At 34.7% G+C, this 19,733-nt stretch overlaps 2 protein-coding genes across 3 annotated transcripts in view; one reads left to right on the top strand and one right to left on the bottom strand.

The window, feature by feature from the left end:
* Positions 1-19,733, top strand: part of LOC144847970 (Y+L amino acid transporter 2-like) — a 63,513-nt gene that overhangs the window by 6,605 nt on the left and 37,175 nt on the right. For both annotated transcript variants that reach the window (XR_013613814.1, XM_078704601.1), the window contains exons 2-9: positions 3,900-4,025; positions 7,650-7,755; positions 12,260-12,304; positions 17,074-17,197; positions 17,933-18,036; positions 18,518-18,614; positions 19,167-19,316; positions 19,462-19,642. Coding sequence is in view for 1 of the 2 variants with exons in the window: in XM_078704601.1 (XP_078560727.1) it covers positions 3,900-4,025; positions 7,650-7,755; positions 12,260-12,304; positions 17,074-17,197; positions 17,933-18,036; positions 18,518-18,614; positions 19,167-19,316; positions 19,462-19,642 (933 nt within the window). In the remaining variant the exon portion in view is untranslated. The remainder of the gene's footprint in view (positions 1-3,899; positions 4,026-7,649; positions 7,756-12,259; positions 12,305-17,073; positions 17,198-17,932; positions 18,037-18,517; positions 18,615-19,166; positions 19,317-19,461; positions 19,643-19,733) is intronic.
* Positions 1-19,733, bottom strand: part of LOC144847954 (dynein axonemal intermediate chain 7 homolog) — a 90,869-nt gene that overhangs the window by 69,410 nt on the left and 1,726 nt on the right. The gene's annotated exons all lie outside the window — the stretch shown is intronic.

The raw sequence follows: 19,733 nt of genomic DNA, 5'->3' as shown, positions 1-19,733 counted from the left end.
AAAGATGTCGAAGTATTCTTAACAACGGCAATATGAAAAATTATATTTTGAATACAATTATGAATGAAACACTTCCGGAAAGTGACGTCACGTTGTAAAATATATCCACTTGTATGGTGAACTTTTGCTCTCTAAGACCCACATAAAATGGAATAAATTCCACACCAGCTGCTTACATTTCGAAGCAATAGCGAGAAAACTAGAAATTCTTTTGTATAAATGGTATTCTGCAGGGGAATAATAATGACTTGCTTACAATTTCCCAGTAAGTATTAAGTGTAATGATTATGAATTACCATAATTAATACAAGTTACTCATATTTGTCCATGCGATCAAGACAAAAACTAGCATCAGTAGGTCAGATATTTTATGAATTAATAACAATTTATTAAATCCATTGTTCGTATGCTTTCTGTCTTTGAAGAATCTCATGTCTTAAATGTTATACTGGGCTCACCAAGATGAGAACATTACCGGTGTTTTCATTGTTCTTGAAATAGTGGTCTAAGTGGGCCTAATTAAGAATTATTAATGGCAGTTGTTTTATTAAAATGTTGCAAAAGTGTATTGTTTTTTTCTGTTTTATGTATTAACGTTCAGGCTATAGTTACTTACCTGGTTAAGTTGTTTCATATCAAAGTTAACAATAATTGTGGCCATGAAATCTTTACTCCTCTTACTATTAAAGAATAAATGAAGATTTAGTTTTTAATTGACATCGTAATGGTTATAGCAAAGTGTTCAATTATTAGTATTGTCTGTCATTTATTGCTCGTACGGTGGTACTGACGTTTTTAATCCATTCCATCAAAGTTACCACTCAACTTTTGAATTTTTTTTTGCCAAAACCCATAATTTACTGAACTTCCGTGGGTGACAAGTCAAAGAGAATTACGATCACAGTCGTAAAATTCACACATGTGTCATTGAATGTGTTAAATATGTTATGATCTCTGACAGAATAAGGTAAATTGTTAATTAATAAAGGGGTATTTAATAAGTGAATTGACAGGGTTGTACTGTGGGGAAACACCTCCGAACACTGACATCAGTTGGCCTTGGCCCTGAATTGGAAACATTGACAGTTTAAAAAGCATTAACCCTTTCTAGAGGTTCACTAAAGAGCATTCCCCCAGTAAAACTACTTTAAACCGATTAAATTTAATCGAATAAAAATATCACTGGGGGAAAGTAAAATGCCATTGTACCGGTATGTTTTGAAAAAATCTATAATTCCAATAATTAAGTTTATCTTACGTAGGTACCTATTTATGCTCATTGTAGAAGACACGAACATATTTATGAGATTCTCGCGTACAATACAATGTAGGTTACATTGTTTTAATTATGCTGTAAAATAAAATGAAGACAAACAACAGGAACACATAGGCTAAACATTAAAACAATAGTTACACCGCCTTTTGTCGATTAATATTAAACCTTCACCTCACATTTGAAAAGAATCCGGCAAATTAAAGTTAACCCCAGATCCATTGAATTGTGGCTGACCCGACCTATAACCAACTTGGCCCACCTACCGACCTAATGAAATTCGAACAGTCGCCCTATGCAATTGTAATTCTTGGCCTGATTTCGTATTTGATGAAAATTGCTATTGAAGATTGAATGTTACAGACAAACAAAAAAATGTTGATAATATTAGTGGGTTTAACCTTCGTGGCGGTTACCAACTCTATATGAACTAAAATTGTTATAAAATAACATTACGAATGTCATTGGGATACATTGTTTAGCGACGATCAACGTGGGGGATCTCAATAAAGTAGTTAAAATAGAATGTTATATTTTAAATAAGAACAGCACGTAGTATTGTTATAGAACATTGACCTACTAGAATGTTCTCGGTATAATACACAGGTGAGGTGGTGAGCTATTAACAATGACATTCACAAATATTATATTTAAACAAATAAAGGAAAAAAATATTCCCAAAATATTTTTTTTAAATTCGCCAAAAAAAAAATGCGTAGAACTAAAAAGATGTGCAGGCTCATAAATAAAAGATTCCTAAATATAAAAAAAATAATAATAATACGCAGAAGAAAAATGCGCAGAACTAAATAAAAAAAGATGCGCAGACATAAGAAAAGGATTCCTAAAACATTAACAAAAAATTATTACGCCGAAGAAAAATGCACGTAACTAAATAAAAAGATGACCAAACATATAATAAAAAGATGCGTAAACATAAATTTTTGTTAAAAAGATAAGCAGACGACAACAAAAATGCGCAGACATTACAAAAAAGGGATGCGCAGAAAAAAAATGCAAAATGAAGTATTGGCATGGGAATGATGTCGTCTGCTAGACTGTTTCTGTGTGGCGCATCCCATGATATATTTTGATAAAGTAAATCAACCGTAAAACGAGAAGTTTACTTTCCTGAAAGGAATGAATTGATGTTGAAAATAATTTATTTGCCATAACTAATAGTTCTAGCATTTGATGTCAAACTGTTTTCAGATGATATTTCTGTTTAATCAAAAGGTTTTCAACTGGCCCTAATTTATTATCTTACGACGAGTGGGGACGAAGTGTTTATGTGTTGTCAGATGCAGAACAGATTCGCCAAAACTCGATACACTATCAGTACACAATGGTATGGGGCGCCATACGCAGCAAAAGAGTCATGCTAAAAATACTTTAAAGTACACGTGTAATGTCTTCATTCAAACTTAAAGTGACAGTATGGCACATTTGTTGCGAACCGTGGCGCCCCATACAACATTCAAATCTAACATTCAAATCTAACATTAAACTACGCATTCAACGGGCGACCGGGCCGAAATGTCCTCAGTTTCCACCTAAGCTTGAGGACAAATATAAATACATTATACCTTATATGTTTTGTGACCAGAATTGTTTGTTTATAACTGTAAATATATTTCGTTCCAAACCAACAATAATACAAAATCAACAGAGTTATAATTGTTGAGCGGGAAAATTCACATTAATATTGTCTGATAAAAGCAGACAGTCAAATGTCATCGGCTTCTACAATAATACCACAAAATTAAATTAGGTTAAACGTAATGTTTATTCTTGGTCGCCTGTATGCCTCCGAGTCACCCAGGAACCGTGTGAAATGGGTTAACGCAAGGGGGAAATCCTTTTTTAGGTTAATTTGTTTTTGGTTAATTTATTGGGATTCAAGGGATTCGTTGCTATAAAACCGTGCAATCACGTTCAGCCGATATTTATCCGCCATCTTATGTGATTATTCTCGAATCTGGTTTCTAAGCTCCAGTGTGAAGGCACAAGGACAAACAAGACAAAATAGATGCCTATCTATTATTAAAGCTCTGTTTACACGGTCAAACTTCATGTGACAACACAATGTGATGTGCCCATATATGGAAATGATGATGTCATATCACTACCATATTTAAGCATATCACTATACCATATTTTGACACATCGCACTTTTTTGTTTGAAGTGCAGTAGAGAGCTATAGGCAGTTTTCCACTTAGGCGAATTTATTCGCGCGAATCGAAAGTGTTGACTAATGCGCATGCGTATTAATAATTTCTATTTTTTGTGACGAGACAAAATACGCAACCAATCAGAACTCGGGAATGTTGGAATCGCGCGAATATTTCGCTAATGGAAAACAGGCTTTAGGGAATATTAAAATACTATTAATAATATATTACTTTTAAGAAGTCATGCTTTGGAAATAGGCATTAATGATGCGTATAGGCCTCTTTACGACTCCGAAACATTATGAAACTCAAAAGTATCAATTATGACCTGTCTGATAATTATGTTAGGCCTACCTTTAATATTGTATCATATAATAATAGTTATAATATTATTATAATATAATTAGTGTTGTAATGATGATTATATATAACATTGAGGCTCTTCCTCTTTCAGTTGTTCTTGCGACGGTGAATTCTATGAGTGTACGATGGACAACACGCGTACAGGACCTGTTCACGTTCGCCAAAATGTCCGTGTTGGCTGTCATCATTATCACAGGATTAGTACGGCTTGGAAAAGGTATATGTTTTTTCTTTAAAGCTCTGTCTACAACTATCAAACTAGTTTGACAAAAACGTACGCTGTGCCCAAATATGGTAGTGATATAACATCATCATGTCCACATATGGGCAAATCACATTTTTGTTCACATAAAGTTAGATAGTGTAGACAGAGCTTAAGTTATAGGTAAAGTATGATGAGAAGGTTTTATATTACTTATTATTATACTAAAGTGTTCTTTAAAAAAGAAACGGTTTGGAAAAGTTTTTTGGAAATTTAATTTTAAAATTATAGTGATATTTTCTGTATTCATAAGATTATATCAAGATTAAGTTGGATTAACAGGGATTAAAGTTGAAACACACTCAAAATATTAGTACGCAGAAAAGAGGATTAATTTCAAATAAAATAGTTTGTTTATTGCAAACATCTTTCCACCTCTCTTGCTTCGCTTCCTCCTTGAGACACAGAGGAGTATTTCTTTATATTGATACTTGTATTACTTGGTAATCAATATAAGAACATCATCCTAAGATGAGGTCACACGGGGTCTTAAGTACCTGTTTCCACTTTTGATAATTCATAAATAATAAGCTTTTCCTTGAGAGGGTTTTTGACGATTATGCGTCCTTTATACAACTTAATACTGTTTTCAAAAAGATCGTGAAGATACAGAAATTCCAATTTTACAGGCCTCGAATAGATTTCTGCTCAATTATACGACGCCTCTTATTAAACACTCTCCTAGTTTAAATTTCCTTCATTAAAAACCTCTCCAATACTTTATTTAATTGATGACCCAATAATGATCTAAAATGTCCTTCCAATTAAAGGGGGATTCTGGGTTTAAAATTGCTTTTAAATATCGTTTATTTATTAAACAAAAAATATTATAATAATATAGGCCTAGACATGTCAGAATGAAGAAGTAATAACGAGAAATTAAAAAAATTAAATTTCATATACATTTTAGGGTAAATTCATGGAAAGTCTGTTTTTCAGCAGCTTAGGGAAGCTCATTAATATTCATGAGATATTCACAAAATCACGTCATCAGTGGATTCCAAACTCGCGACGTCATGTACGTTGTGTTTGTCAACTAATTTACATCTCCCTCCCCCTGTCAAACGACGACCACCCGATCATTGTGAAATACATTTTTTGTAGATTTTCTAAGCTAGGCCTAAAGTGTAATAATAACAGTAGTAGCATATATTTATTTGACATTTAATGAAATACAAAATTTAGTACATATTATATATGGATTGTATACAGTTATACTATTTTTATACCTCGAATAGTACAGATCGTATTATCGGCTTCAAGTACTAGGCTAGGCCTAGCCTAAATCAATTTTTGTCATGGGTGAGAGCCATTCTGACTAGGGATTCCATGCCACGATGGCTACCCTACGTTTTAAAACATTGGGGCCCATCATGGGCCTAGCTAGCCTACTACTAAACGATTGGCCCATAAATAACAAAACTCAGTGGATCCAAACCCATCCTATCAACCAAACTCCTAAACAATCTAAACCTAAAACGTTCTACAAAATCGGCTGTAAATATTGAGGCAAAACCAGGTCCGATCGCCGTCCGCACGTATGGTGTCCCGATCGTCTAAGTAGGCCTAAAATAGGCCTAGTTTACTCTCCAAAAAGCGGATACTGCATCAAGCAAGTAGACCAGGTAGTAGGAAGGAGACCTGGCCGATCCGGCGCTAGTTCCGTTTCGCACCTGTCATTTATTTCGACTCAAAATGTGTTAAGAAACCTTATCGTGAGTACCACACCTTAGAATTAGGCCTCAAAAATACTTTTACGAAGGAGATAACATAAAAAGTGACAAATAAATGCTTTAAATTGATGAATTTACAGACGTGTTTCTCGCACATTGGATCGTCAATTCTGCATACGCCATGTTCAATGTTGTTGTTTCTATGGAGCGCCAAAAGAGCAATCATAATAGAGGGCTAAAAACTCAATATAATGCGTATATTTAATGCATTTATTGGTGAAAATTACGTTCAATTTTAATATATTTTGTCAATGCAACAAAACCCTAGGCCTAAATCAGCATCACTACCTAGCCTAGGCCTAAGACTAAGAGGAATATTATTTAGATCATTGAGGTATAAAAACTACAGTACATGTAATGATGATGAACTTGTCGATTTTCATTCTTAAAAGTTAACGAAAACTGCAAAAACCATGTACTGTATCAACAGTAACATTTTTGTTGCATTGACATTGACAAAATATATTAAAATTGAACGTAATTTTCACCAATAAATGCATTAAATATACGCATTATATTGAGTTTTTAGCCCTCTATTATGATTGCTCTTTTGGCGCTCCATAGAAACATCAACATTGAACCGATGTGCGAGAAACACGTCTGTATATTCATCAATTTAAAGCATTTATTTGTTACTTTTTGTGTGATCTCCTTCATAAAAGTATTTTTGAGGCCTAATTCCAAGGTGTGGTCCTCACGATAAATTTATTTAACACATTTTGAGTCGAAATAAATGACAGGTGCGAAACGGAACTAGCGCCGCCGATCCGGCCCAGTTAAAAATTGAGCTAGCTAGTGTAGTGGACCCTATGCGAATTGATACTACCAGGCCTTTTACTATAGGCTACACTTGTTAAAATTAGCAATACTTATGTTTACAAATATTCCAACTCCATTATTCGAGCTATATTATCTATACCATTCCGGTAGGTCGAGTCGACCTTCAATCAAATACTGTACATCGTTCATGTTGTGATTATAGACGGGGTAAACTCGACCCGACCAGTTTGGTATTGTATACTGTATCTGCTTATCACGTGACGATGCCAGGCATGGGCAGAGAGAGCACGTGTATCGTCGTCTCGCTCTCCTCGCTCAGCAGGAATGTATACGTTACGCTTCATTGATTTTGAAGGCTTTCCCTAAGTCAGTGCGAAAATCGGCAAACGTAAAGTGCAAACATATCTAAGTTTTCACTGTTTTGATAAATTTTCATAGAAAATTGACTTCATAAATAGGAAGACCGACTAAAACTACATCAGATAAGTATAATTTTACAAAAGTAATTGATATGGTTAATGATAACGAGTCGTCGGAAGATTGACCATTTCACGAATTTCCTATTCTGTAACACAGTGTCATATCGCCGTAGCTGCACTTGTAATCTGGCCTCATTTCACAGCCTTCGTTCTGCTTCACTGGGCGCTTATATAAATTGAAACTTTTACCGTTCAAGAGACAAACAAATATATTTTACATTTTTTACTATTCATTTTAAACCCGGAACCCCCCTTTAAGACCTCTAATGTAAGACCACACCAATTGAAAATAACGTCATCAAGGAATTTTTCAACTATAGACTCTAAAACTCTGGAAATTTCTCTAATTAGGCCTAACAATTCTATAATTTATATTATGTTGAAAGATTGAATTACAATATGACATTATATTTTATTGTATTTCAACTACTTCCAACAGCGAAAAATCGCCAATTAGGCCTATAAGATGCCTAATATAGTTTTTTTTGCTTCTTTCGCTACGGTATTTTAAAAAACATCCAGATAACCAAAAAGAAAAACGACTACTTAAGCATATTTTTATGTATCCCTTTGTATTGTAATTATAGGATACACAGACCAGTTTGAGAATGCATTCGACACCACTCCCAATGGCAACGGAGGAGGAAGCATCACTATTGCATTTTATGCAGGATTTTTTGCTTATGGTGGCTGGTAAGATTGAATTTTTTTGAACTTTTTATAATTCATTTCAACTTAAATGCAGAGTAAATGCATCTCATCTCCCCCTCCTAATGGAACATCTCTTTTTAATCACCAACAATAACAAAAATTACAATGTTATATATAATTTATATTAAAACAACAAATTAAACAAAAACGATTGATAAAAAGTAATTGATCTAAGTATCGAAATACAAGTTCAGCAAACTTTTTATTATTTAATTATAGCCAAACTTAAATCAAAATTAAGTATATTAATTAAATTTAAAAATCAAAGATAGGTCTATTATAAATAATTGCGTAGTAAGTCAAAGATGCGTAATGTATAACTGTAAACATCCGGTGATTGGTTGGTGCGTAAAACTTTTGTTATCTATTTATTATCTACACTAAGCACACTGTGATTGCCAGGAATGAACTCTATGGAACGCCGAAAGGGCAAATGAAAAGTACACTTCACACAGATCACCGGTTTACCTTTTGTCGGTTGGTTCAAAGACGGGTTAATAAAAATGACGCAGTAATTGATTAGTGTTCTTATCTTTTCACTGTGTGTTTATTCAGGCATGCTAAACATAACGCCGTAAACATTGTCTTCATTATAACTTCTCTCTTGAGAATTAAGAATATTATTGAAGTCGGAAATAAAATATTTTCATCCCGTCTAAAAGGCAATTAGACCCAGGTGTGTCTGAGTCTCAAACGAAGATGTATTTGATCTGTGTACTGTAACTCTGACATCTTCCGGAAATCATTTCGATGTTCTACACAAGGGGGCCATAGTGTTAACTAGCCCTAGCGCTGTGTTGCTTTTTGCACAGCGACAACGTAAACCAACCCCAGGGCCTCGTTTGTTGCCCACGTTTTACTAATGAAGTAGCCACCTTAATCTTCACCCAATAAACAGTCTCACCGGCTCATCAAACATGTAAACAATTATGATTTTAAATCCATGTTTTACGGCGATTATAATCTAGTTGTTTACATTTTTCTTTGAACGACCTCTGACCTGTAAAACTATAAATAATAACATTCAGACATATTTTACGTTTTGTATTGATCCGGGTAAGCCAGTCTATATCTAAAAAAATGTTTCAACTTTTTTTGGCAAAGAGTAGCGCGCAGTCTACCAGTTTTCTAGTTAATTTCCAGACGTTACCGGTAGCGTAATAGTCTTGGGCTTAATTTAGTGATCTTTTACAGACTTTTGGGCCTAAAATACTCAGTTTAACAGCGGTCAATCCAGGCCCGTTGCTTATGGGTCTCGTTTTGTTGGCCCATGGGTCTGTTTAAATAAATCATATACTATTAAATATGTCTGTTCAAAACGTAACTTTGAGCTTTTTTATTTATTTTAATTTAATTTAGATAGTTATTATAATTTCTATTTAAAGTAGCCCGTATATCCATTCAGTCAGTTAACTATTTATTTGTCAAAATTTGTCAAATAGGCCTACGTCTTTGAAAAAACGTATGGCAGTTAGATTTGTTGTACACAACCCGTCAGGTTAGAGTCGAAGGTGGTCAATTTGTCACTTGTGTGTCGCTCTAATTCGCATGATGGTGTATAAAGTTTAAGAGGGTTCTTTGTGAATTTCCTCACCTAAGCCCCACACTTCAGGGAACATGGTGAGGTTGACATGAGTTTTGAATAACACGCAACACTCTTGCACGCATCCTCATATACACCGGGGCCCCGCGGGGGTCCTCCTAATAGGTCGTCGTCTATTCATGGAGACAGACATTTCTCACAATGTAATAACCTAATTTTGACGAAACTATGGTATCGTTTTTTTGGATACACGCAGTGGTCTTGTAATTGATATTGGAACAAAATCTCACCCAAACAAACATAAAATTGAACTTAACTTTTTTGAACGAAATAGGCAACTACCACCGCTTGAGATTCCATAGACACGGCTACTAACTTGTTGTAACTGTATCACTATGATTATTATTTTATTCAAATTAGCTTTTAGGCCTACCACAGTCTCATCAGACAATTATGAGAGGGATGGTATGTATGTGCGGGGTTGTTTGAGGGTATGTGCCTATGATTGGTAGCACAGATTGTGCATCAGTATTGACAAAGCTTGGGTCCCACTAGTAAGCAACGCAACGACATACACGCAACGCAAGTGAGTTGACCAATGACAAGCGACAGTTCGAATAATCCATCGCTGATTGGTCAATTGGCGTTGCGCTTACGTCCTTGGGTTGCATCCTAGTGGGAACCAAGCTTAAATGAAATCATTTAAAGGGATTTATTTATTCAAATTTCTGAAAAAAAAACAAAGGCAAGAAAAGACCAAACAGGTGATAAAAGTTGGACATTAACAGACAAATAAAAACAACCTAATTATGATCTACATATTTGTTATTTAAGTAAATTATTACAATCAAAGAAATCTGTGACAGTGGTTGAAACTAAATCTTTCAGTTTGTACGTTTTTGGCAAAATTTAGGCCCTAAAAATAAATATAACGAAACTTATGGAGTACGGTAATGACTAAACTCCCCGCGGCGGGCACTGGTTCATAAACGTGCTCTCAGCAGCGCCACTTGTTGAGGCAGCCAAAAAGAGATTCAAAAAGTCATACACAATTTTTTTTTAAATGATAAACAACTTGCCAAAACATATATATTTTTACCAAAAATAAAAAAAAAACTTTTTAAGGCTGAAAATCAATAGTATAGGGTAATTATTTGCGAAACATCTATATTGACCGAATCCGTAGTTTGGCTTTGTCTACACTATCAAACTATAGTTTGACAAAAAATGTGTGCCCAAATATGGTAGTGGTGTGCCCAAATATGGTAGTGATATGCCCAAATATGGTAGTGATATGACATCATCGTGTCCATATATGGGCACATCTTGTTTGTTACATAAAGTTCGATAGTGTAGACGGAGCTTAATAGAGTTAAGTTCTATTTCGTTCTGTGGAGAAATTTGTAAGTGGTTCTGTGTTTACAACACTGAATAATATATTTCAGTGCAGTGTGCTGTATACGTTGCGGTTATTTAATTAATCCTATCTGTTCAAACTCCAACATATTTCTATCATAGAGATAGAAAACCTAGATAGACCACATATGCCTCATTGTTGCGATTCAGTTTATATGGTACAGTAATAACGAAAGTTATCAAAAACTGTCAAATGTTTTAATCTTCCCCTCAGGCATATTATAAAAAATCTTTGACGTGGTGCCAACAATATATAAATCTATGTATTTATTATAGTTTCTAAAGACATGATCCGCCTGTTTCATAAGTGAATAATCCAAGTGGTTTAAAGAGGATCATCATTTGTTGAGTAATTCTTTTCTAATAAATATTTTATATATATATTTGAATTAGTTCGTAAAGCGTTTATAATATGATACTAAGCTTTGTGGGTAATTTACTTGCTTAACAATACGTGGGTCGTGGTTCGAATCCTATGTGGGTTAGAAAATAAAAGTGTTCTGAGAGTATACAGTACGATTACGTCAGAGTAGGGCAAAACATCTGACCAATAACAACGTTGTAACGCAAAGCTACTTCGCAGTGTTAAGCTCTGGTGTCTACACTATAAAACTTTATGTGACAACAAATGTGATGTGCCCATATATGGCCATGATAATGTCATATCACTACCATATTTGGGCATATCACTACCATATTTGGGCACATCATTTTTGTTGTCAAACTAGTTTGATAGTGTAGACAGTGTTTTAAACAATTTTTATCAATATTAGTGACGTTTATTAAACTCGTTACCCACCGACAAAAGACTGTAAATTCTTTCATTTTCAGGTTTGGTTTATTAATTAGGAAAACCGCGAAACTTAGGGTGCGTGAATAACTGCTTTACAAGTTTTTTGATATCTTTATTTTCCGGATATTAGATTTAAACGATTAATATAAAAATAACCCTTATTTTGAGATATGCAACGCCTAAGGGGACATACATCGGAAACGAATAAGACAAATGCCAACAGACTCCATGAACATCAAAGCACTGGACCCAAACGTACATTTACTGGGCTTTTGAAATTCAATTTATCATCTTAAGCTCTGTCTACAAACTTTATGTGACAAAAAAATGTGATGTGCCCATATATGGTAATGATGACATCATATCACTACCATATTTAAGCATATCACTACCATGGGCACATCACACTTTTTTGGTCAAACTAATTTGATAGTGTAGACAGAGCTTTACATGAATTGTATTTTGAACGATTCTTGACTTTATAAAACGAGTTATATAACGAGCTTTTACAGAGAATTGATATTTTAAATCGATATATAAATTACACTCATTACACAGGCATTATGCATTTAATATGTTTTGTTTGATGTTTGTATAGAGCCACAATAGGTATACATTTATGTTCATGAGCAGACGCGATTTTCTCGTTTGTGTTTGTATTCATATTCAATACACTACACTATTTCTAATTCATTAAGCCTGTAACTAAAATGCATTTGCTTTATATTTGACAGGAACTCATTGAATTTTCTTACTGAAGAGATGAAAGACCCACATAGGTGAGTAGGTTCACCCGGGGGACCCAGACAAATAAATGCGTTGACCTTCCTTCTTTACAAACTACAGTACGCACATGCGCAAAAATATTTGCATATTTGCGTGTGTGCGTCACTTCCTCTTTCCTCTTTCTCGCATGTACCGTGTGATCACCTAGGACCACCTAGGACATTTTAATAAGAGGCCTCTCCACTTGACATTCTACTTTAAAAAAGGATCGAAATAGTTATATTTAATTTAATTTATGAGTTGAAGATTCAGAATAATCAGTTTAAGTTTAAGTTTGCGATAACCATACTAAATGCTATCTAAACAGTGAGTTTTTTACCCCTTGCACAGAAGAACGAAATCTTTTTTGCCAAAAACTGAAAGTGCTACGTTGGTATAATCTCTGATAGCGTCTCATCATCTGAGTAGGCCTACTTTAACTAATTACGTCATGATCATTTTAAAACAACTCTAGTGTGTGTCTATATATTTTGGAGCGCCCTGATGATACGTTGTTTGAATTTATAGTATACCACTTTAGGCCTAATAAGTTCTTAAAACAACACATTTATGGAACAAGCGCTTTAATTTTAATCAAACTTACGCGACCATAGGGAAAACAGCAATAACCTAACAAGTTGTTGAAAAGCACGTTGACCCTCAAATCCCCATCGTTAACACGTTGTATTTTAAAACTAATCCTCGCGTAAAAACCACTAATTTCCTTACCAGTTTAACCATAACATTCTTAATTGATTTTGGATTTTGTTTGTAAATCATAAGAAATACGAAGACGCTGAAACGTTTCGGAAAGTCCCGCGGGCGGATTCTTCGTCGAATACTGACCACTAGCGACGGATGGTCAGTTGTTTCAATCAAACCAATCTTGTATTCGATGACGGATTTATTTCATTTTATGAACCATATGGCGTTTGCACTCACTCCAGGCCAATAAATAACAGTTGTTTTCTGTCGAAAACAGGACACGGACGAGAAATTCCAAGAAATTCTCTTCTACAGCTCAGAGAATTGTGGGATTGAAAACGTCATTTACATTTTTACACAAGTTTTGCGCACGTCACGTGTCGCTTAAGATAAGTCGTGTTTGAGTGACAATGAGAACTAAATGTATTAAATACGAATGCAATTATTGTGTGCATAAGTCATGGATGACTCCTATAATCTATAATATAATAGGCCTAACGTTTGGATACGGCCTACCAGATACACTAACTATCTAAATTCAACGATAGTACACAGGTATACATTTAAGAGAAACGTATAAGTTGAATACTATATAGTACTTATATCTACTCTATATGTTTTTTTATAATAAAACAATAACATCATTTTAGTCAAATTGAAATCGGTTTACTTTAAGCTCTGTCTACACAATCAAACTTTAATTTGACAACAAAAATTGATATTGGACACGATGATGTCACATAATTCCATAGTTGGTTAACAAACATTTTTGATAATAATGAAAATAATATGATTTTATGGTGATGACATGAAAGATGATATTAATGTGAATAAAAGTGGTGTTTACTCCAGAAAATAGAAAAAGAAACTACCATATTTGGGCACATCACACTTTTTTTGGTCAAACAATTTGATAGTGTAGACAGAGCTTTAGGCCTACAAATGAATAATACAAACGAGGTTCATCACACATTCATTCATCACGAAATTAAACAATAACATTTATTATAGTGAATTTCGAGGGCATTAACCGTTTGTTCTACGTCATTTGTATATATAGGCCCCTATTATTTGGGTATGGCAATAATGGTTGAATAACCCTGTGTCTAATTAGTCTAGTTTTGGTTTTTATCTGGATATATCACTATGACCGTGAACAAGTCCCAAAGGCATTTGTAGAAATAGGACATTGCTTTGCTGGCTCGTGCTGGGGAAACTGTTATTATTACGCATGACAAAGGATGACAATAAACACAGAAATCATTCAAAATAATTTTACTGTTAATAAAAATGTTACTTTCTATCGGGCCTGGAAGTTCGTAAGCTCATAATGAACTATTTTTGTCTTCTCTTTTATGCGATATTATTACTTTGATGGATGACAAGTATCCATTGTTGTTTTCTGCCGCATGGTTTCCTATATTTTGGCTTACGCTCATTCGGCCTATGGCTATAAAAGTTGTGAGGTTTCATTTTGATTGATTTTTACAATTCAGTGTACCACAACCCAGCACCCTCGAGATGCTGCGTAGTGACCCATTTATTTATTTTTGTCTTCAGAAAATAACGAATTAAGGTCTGTTTTTTCGGATCATTACATCAATTCCACCCTTTCAGAACCCACACGGCCTTTTTGATCAAAATCAGTTTAAAGCAAATAAACCAAAACATACGGTACGGTACGTCAAGGAAAATAAAACTGAGAAAGCAAACAAAAACTTACTATGAAGCAAATAAAGCAGTTGAACATTATGTAGTGGTAACCGTAACCGTTTTTATTATAATCCTATCACAACGCGCGCGTATTATAAACCAACGCGTATTGTCGACGCGATCGTATTATCGACGAGCGCGTGGAAAAGTTGATAAAAAAAAATGGTAGGCCTACTACTTGTGTATCCACGGGACGCATCAACTTTTGGTCAAAGTTACGTCACTATCGTTTACTATAATCAAACAATATAATATTATTATACCGTATTATTAATTCATCAACCGTTTGTTATTCTTACCGGTTTTAGACTGGGTAGCTCAAATCGGCTTGAAGGCAATTGCGGTTTTCCATTTTAAGAATAATCATAAGAAAGATTAGATTTTGAAATAGTTATATACCATCGAATAGTAACCCATGGAGATAGGAAATAAGTAGGCCTACGGTAGTCAATAGAAAATTTAAAATGTTTATGGGCTGGGTGTTAGTGTTCGTCTGGGGAAAGTTAACCCACTGAAAAATGGAGCCTAAAAATACTACGTAAATCTGTACGATAGAATGTTACCAGATTCGTCTGCCTTTTGTTCCCTCCCACCTCTATCTGTTCAATGTATTCATTAGTTTATTATTACAATTAATATTAGCCGTTTTTTAAAATTTAGATCTCATACATACACAGATTTTTATTAACACCGGCATGTTCACACGCGAACAATGCGCGTAGGCGTCGTCTATTGTGGTGCGTGATGACTGAGAATATAGCCTTTCATTAGCACGTGGTTTCTTTAATGTTTTTCGTGATGTTCTATGTGTCATACATTACTTATACCGTCTGATAAGAAATCGGAAATCAAATCATAGCTATTAGCAAAACAGATTAACCTTAGAAGCAGCGCCACACAACATTGTGACTTCTTCCCGTACCAGTTCAGTACGTTTATTTGGCAGACGGTGCTATAACATGAATGACGTTACGAAGCACGGTGTAAAAGAATATAAAAATACGCCCCTTTTGTACGCCGCGTCGACTGCTGACGTGTATCTGATCGTGATAAGCGTGTACTCAGGAACGCATAGGCCTACATCCCCAATTTGTTTTCAGAGAATGTTACATTCCATTATTGAACAACAATCACTCAAAACGTTACCGTTACCAGGCTAAAAAACTAAAATAAAGTAAAATTCAAATGTAAAGCTCTGTCTACACTATCAAAAGTTTGCTTTAGAGTCGAGTCTCTGTGAACCATTTTAAACAAAGTATGGGACGCCGTTATCAAAGTTCATCTATTTTTATTTAAAGCAGTCACAATCGCCTACTTGTATATTTATATTCAAACATATTTTCACTCATCATCTACGAATATAAATAATTTGTAAATATGGAATGAAAAAAAAACGTCCTACTTAATAAACCAACTCATATTTCACTTTATATTTTTAATAAGCGTTCCCAAGATAAATAAATCAGAATCGTCAATCATTGTGAGTAATGTCCAATTCGGTGATTATTCTTCCTCATTTACAATAACTGTAATTAAACATAACTTGTATTAACGCCTCCCGTCTGAGTGGTTTTTGTCGCTAGGCGGACTGAGAACCATAAATCGTCTGGCCTAAGTCGATGCAAACGTGCCCTTAATGTCCCCGCCTTATGAGCACACCAATTGGCGCTTGTATGTCAAATTGTCTGCCTACCTTGTTGGCACTAATAACATACACTATTATAGACCTACTTTACGTACCGTTCGAATTGTGGTCAGACCATTAATTACGCTAGCGTTGGTTCGTACCCCAAGAGCGCAATTTATATCATGACATGTTCTGTAGCATATAACTCCACAGGGCATGATGAATGCGTGTGTTTATGTACAAGCAATAACGACTTGTATTTTACAATCAACTTTTAAAACATCTGTGGAAGTATCGTTTATCGGGTTATGTATTCTGAGTACTCCTGGTCTATATAATATTTATACTACACAAATCATTACTTTACTACTGAATATTGGGATTACTGTATTATGACGATATGATTAATGATAAAATATGATGATGATGATGATGATGATGAAGACGAATGATTACAAAGGCGACGACAACAATGACAACGACGATGACAACAATGACAACGACGATGACAATAATGACAACGACGATGACAACAATGACAACGACGACGACGACAACAATGAACGACGATGACAACGACGACAACAATGACAACGACGACGATGACAACGACGACAACAATGACAACGACGACGATGACAACGACGTTGACAACAATGACAACGGCGACGATGACAACGGCGATGACAACGACGACGAAAATGATGACACAGTGAGTTTACTTCCCTTTGATTACAGAAATCTTCCTCTGGCAATAATCATCTCTCTGCCTATTGTAACGGGGGTGTATGTGATGACGAACGTGGCCTACTTCTCAGTCATGACACCGCAAGAAGTGCTTCTCTCAAAAGCAGTTGCAGTTGTAAGTTGTAATTAAAGATTTCCTTTTTAGATTAACTAAGCCTACATCTGCAATTAGGAACATTCAGAACGACTTTATTTATTATAACTAAACACTTTAAACCAGTGTAAACTCCATAAAACATCTTTACTTTACACCCACCCCTAACTCATATCTGGTAGCTGGAAGATATGAGCAACTGAAGACGATGTCGCCTGGTTGAGAGAGGGGGATGTTTATGTATTATGTAAATGTGTACAATAGATTATAGATTAAACACGAATACTCTTTAGAATAAATTATATTCACTGTGCTTTGTATTGCATTTTAAGAGTTAAGTAATGGATACAAATATATAATAACGACAAGAAGATTAGTTGAATATAATAATGACATAATGACAAACAAACTACTCTATAATGAGTGAGGAAATATAATACGCTACAGCTGAACATAATGTCTATTACTCCACCATAAGAAAAAATATTATTTTATTTAAAAAAAAATTGTATTAAACTTATGCAACACTGTGAAAGTAGGCCTACTCATAAAAAATATGAAAATTAATTTGAAAGAACAGACGCGTAATATTGTCTGGTGCGGCGTACAAACACTGATAAGAATGACACTGTATTTGTACGCGCGCGTAAACTTAGTGTTGTTGCCTCGAAGTAGTTTACGGTAGCTCTTTTATAGTAAAAACTACTCAACAATTATTCATAAAATACAATAACTCTTTTTTCTGTCTTTTCTCAGACGTTTGGTTATAAAGTTTTAGGTTCAGCGGCGTTCTTGATCCCAGTGGGCGTGGCTTGGTCAGTGTTTGGAACGATAAATGGTGGATTTTTACTCGGCTCACGGTAAGCGTTTGTTTAATTCATTATACGCAAAAACTATTTAGTAAACGCGTCAGAATTTAATAAAATAATTGAACACGATTTGAAGGCTATGCGAATTGTGAAAACAGCAAGCACATTAGAATATTTGCTGATTTTGCGTCTCATAATTCATGAATGAAATCGATCGCATTGTATGAGATTGAAAAAAATTACTAGAATGTTCATATTTTGTTATTTAATATTAACCCTTTGTGTCTAAAACCACAACAATTACTATGCCACCTCCCACATTGATTGCTGATGAATCACATGAACAACACATCTATATCGATAATTTAATCTAACAATGACGACCAAACATTTCGTATGTGACGTTGTCCACACACGACAAAACATCAAAGCTGAGGATAAGTACCCGATACAGCTGTCCCCATGGGGTTATAATATCTAGTCCCCGGGTCAAGAGTTTACTAGACTCAGTTCTTCTTTTCCTTCTTCTTAGGTTGAATTTCGTAGCAGCCAGAGACGGCCACCTGCCAACTCTTCTTTCAATGATACACGTCAGACGAAACACGCCAATACCATCTTTGTGTTTATCGGTGAGAAATTCAATCGTGCAGAATTTAAGAAATATTGGCAATATTATATTAAATTTTAGTTTTAATATATTGAATTTGTGTTGAGTATCAAAATTGTATTGTCTTTCGTGAAATCCAAATATTTTGATAAATTCAATTAATTTTAATTGCTCATAACGAAAGACCAGAAAAGGAACACAGGTATCAATTGTGTTTGATTTAGGCCTATTTGATAGATGTTTTCATCGTAGACCTGTGATGCGCAAATGCGGAGCATACAAAATGTGCAAAACACATAACGCTCAGTAAACATTTACAAATGATGAAAGAAAATGTTCATGTTTTTTATAAAGTTTTGCCGCTTTTCAATGTGTACTTTCGAGAAACTAATATATACTAATTAGTGAATAAGTTTTACGTGTTAACGGATAAATACGGTAGCCTACAGGGAGGAGTATTTTTCTTTAAGGCGGATTTGGGTGTGGTCTTTACTGATTCATCTTGTTTATATTCAATATCTGTAATTTTTTAATGTAACATTATGTAAACATTAGCTCTCCTTCTTCTTCACAGTGTATGCTAGCAATCTGCTATCTGTTTATCAACAACATAGAGCAACTCCTCACTTACTTCAGTTTTGTCACGTGGGGTTCAACTGCTGTCACCATTAGCGGACTGTTAAAACTACGATGGACAAAGCCGGACTTGGAAAGACCGTTGAGAGTAAGTGGTCTTTGTAATGAGTGCCTGGAATCGAAATCGAGAATCTAGGTTTAGACTGAAGGGCAATGACATAAATATGGAATATAATAATATATATAAGAATGATGTAACATCACTGTATGAGTGTTTTGTATTGAAATTTCAGATGAATATATTGCTGATTATCAGCTTTTTGCTTGTGTGTGTTGGTTTGGTGATTATGGGAGTTGTCGCAGCACCACTGGAAACTACTATTGGAATATGTTTCACCTTAACCGGAATTCCTGTCTATTTCATCGTTGCCGTCAAGTGGAAAAATATACCAAAATCATTTAAAAATCTCATCAGTGAGTATACAGTTGGCATTAGAGCCCGGAAATTTTCCTATTCTACTACTAGTACTGTATCTAAAAATATAGAATTAATTATTCCCTGTAT

This window comes from Antedon bifida, chromosome 7 (genome assembly GCF_963402885.1).
Source record: "Antedon bifida chromosome 7, ecAntBifi1.1, whole genome shotgun sequence".
In the NCBI taxonomy this organism is placed as follows: Eukaryota; Metazoa; Echinodermata; class Crinoidea; order Comatulida; family Antedonidae; genus Antedon; species Antedon bifida.
The sequence above is the reverse complement of the archived record's forward strand: the minus strand, read 5'-3'. Positions and strand labels throughout refer to the sequence as shown.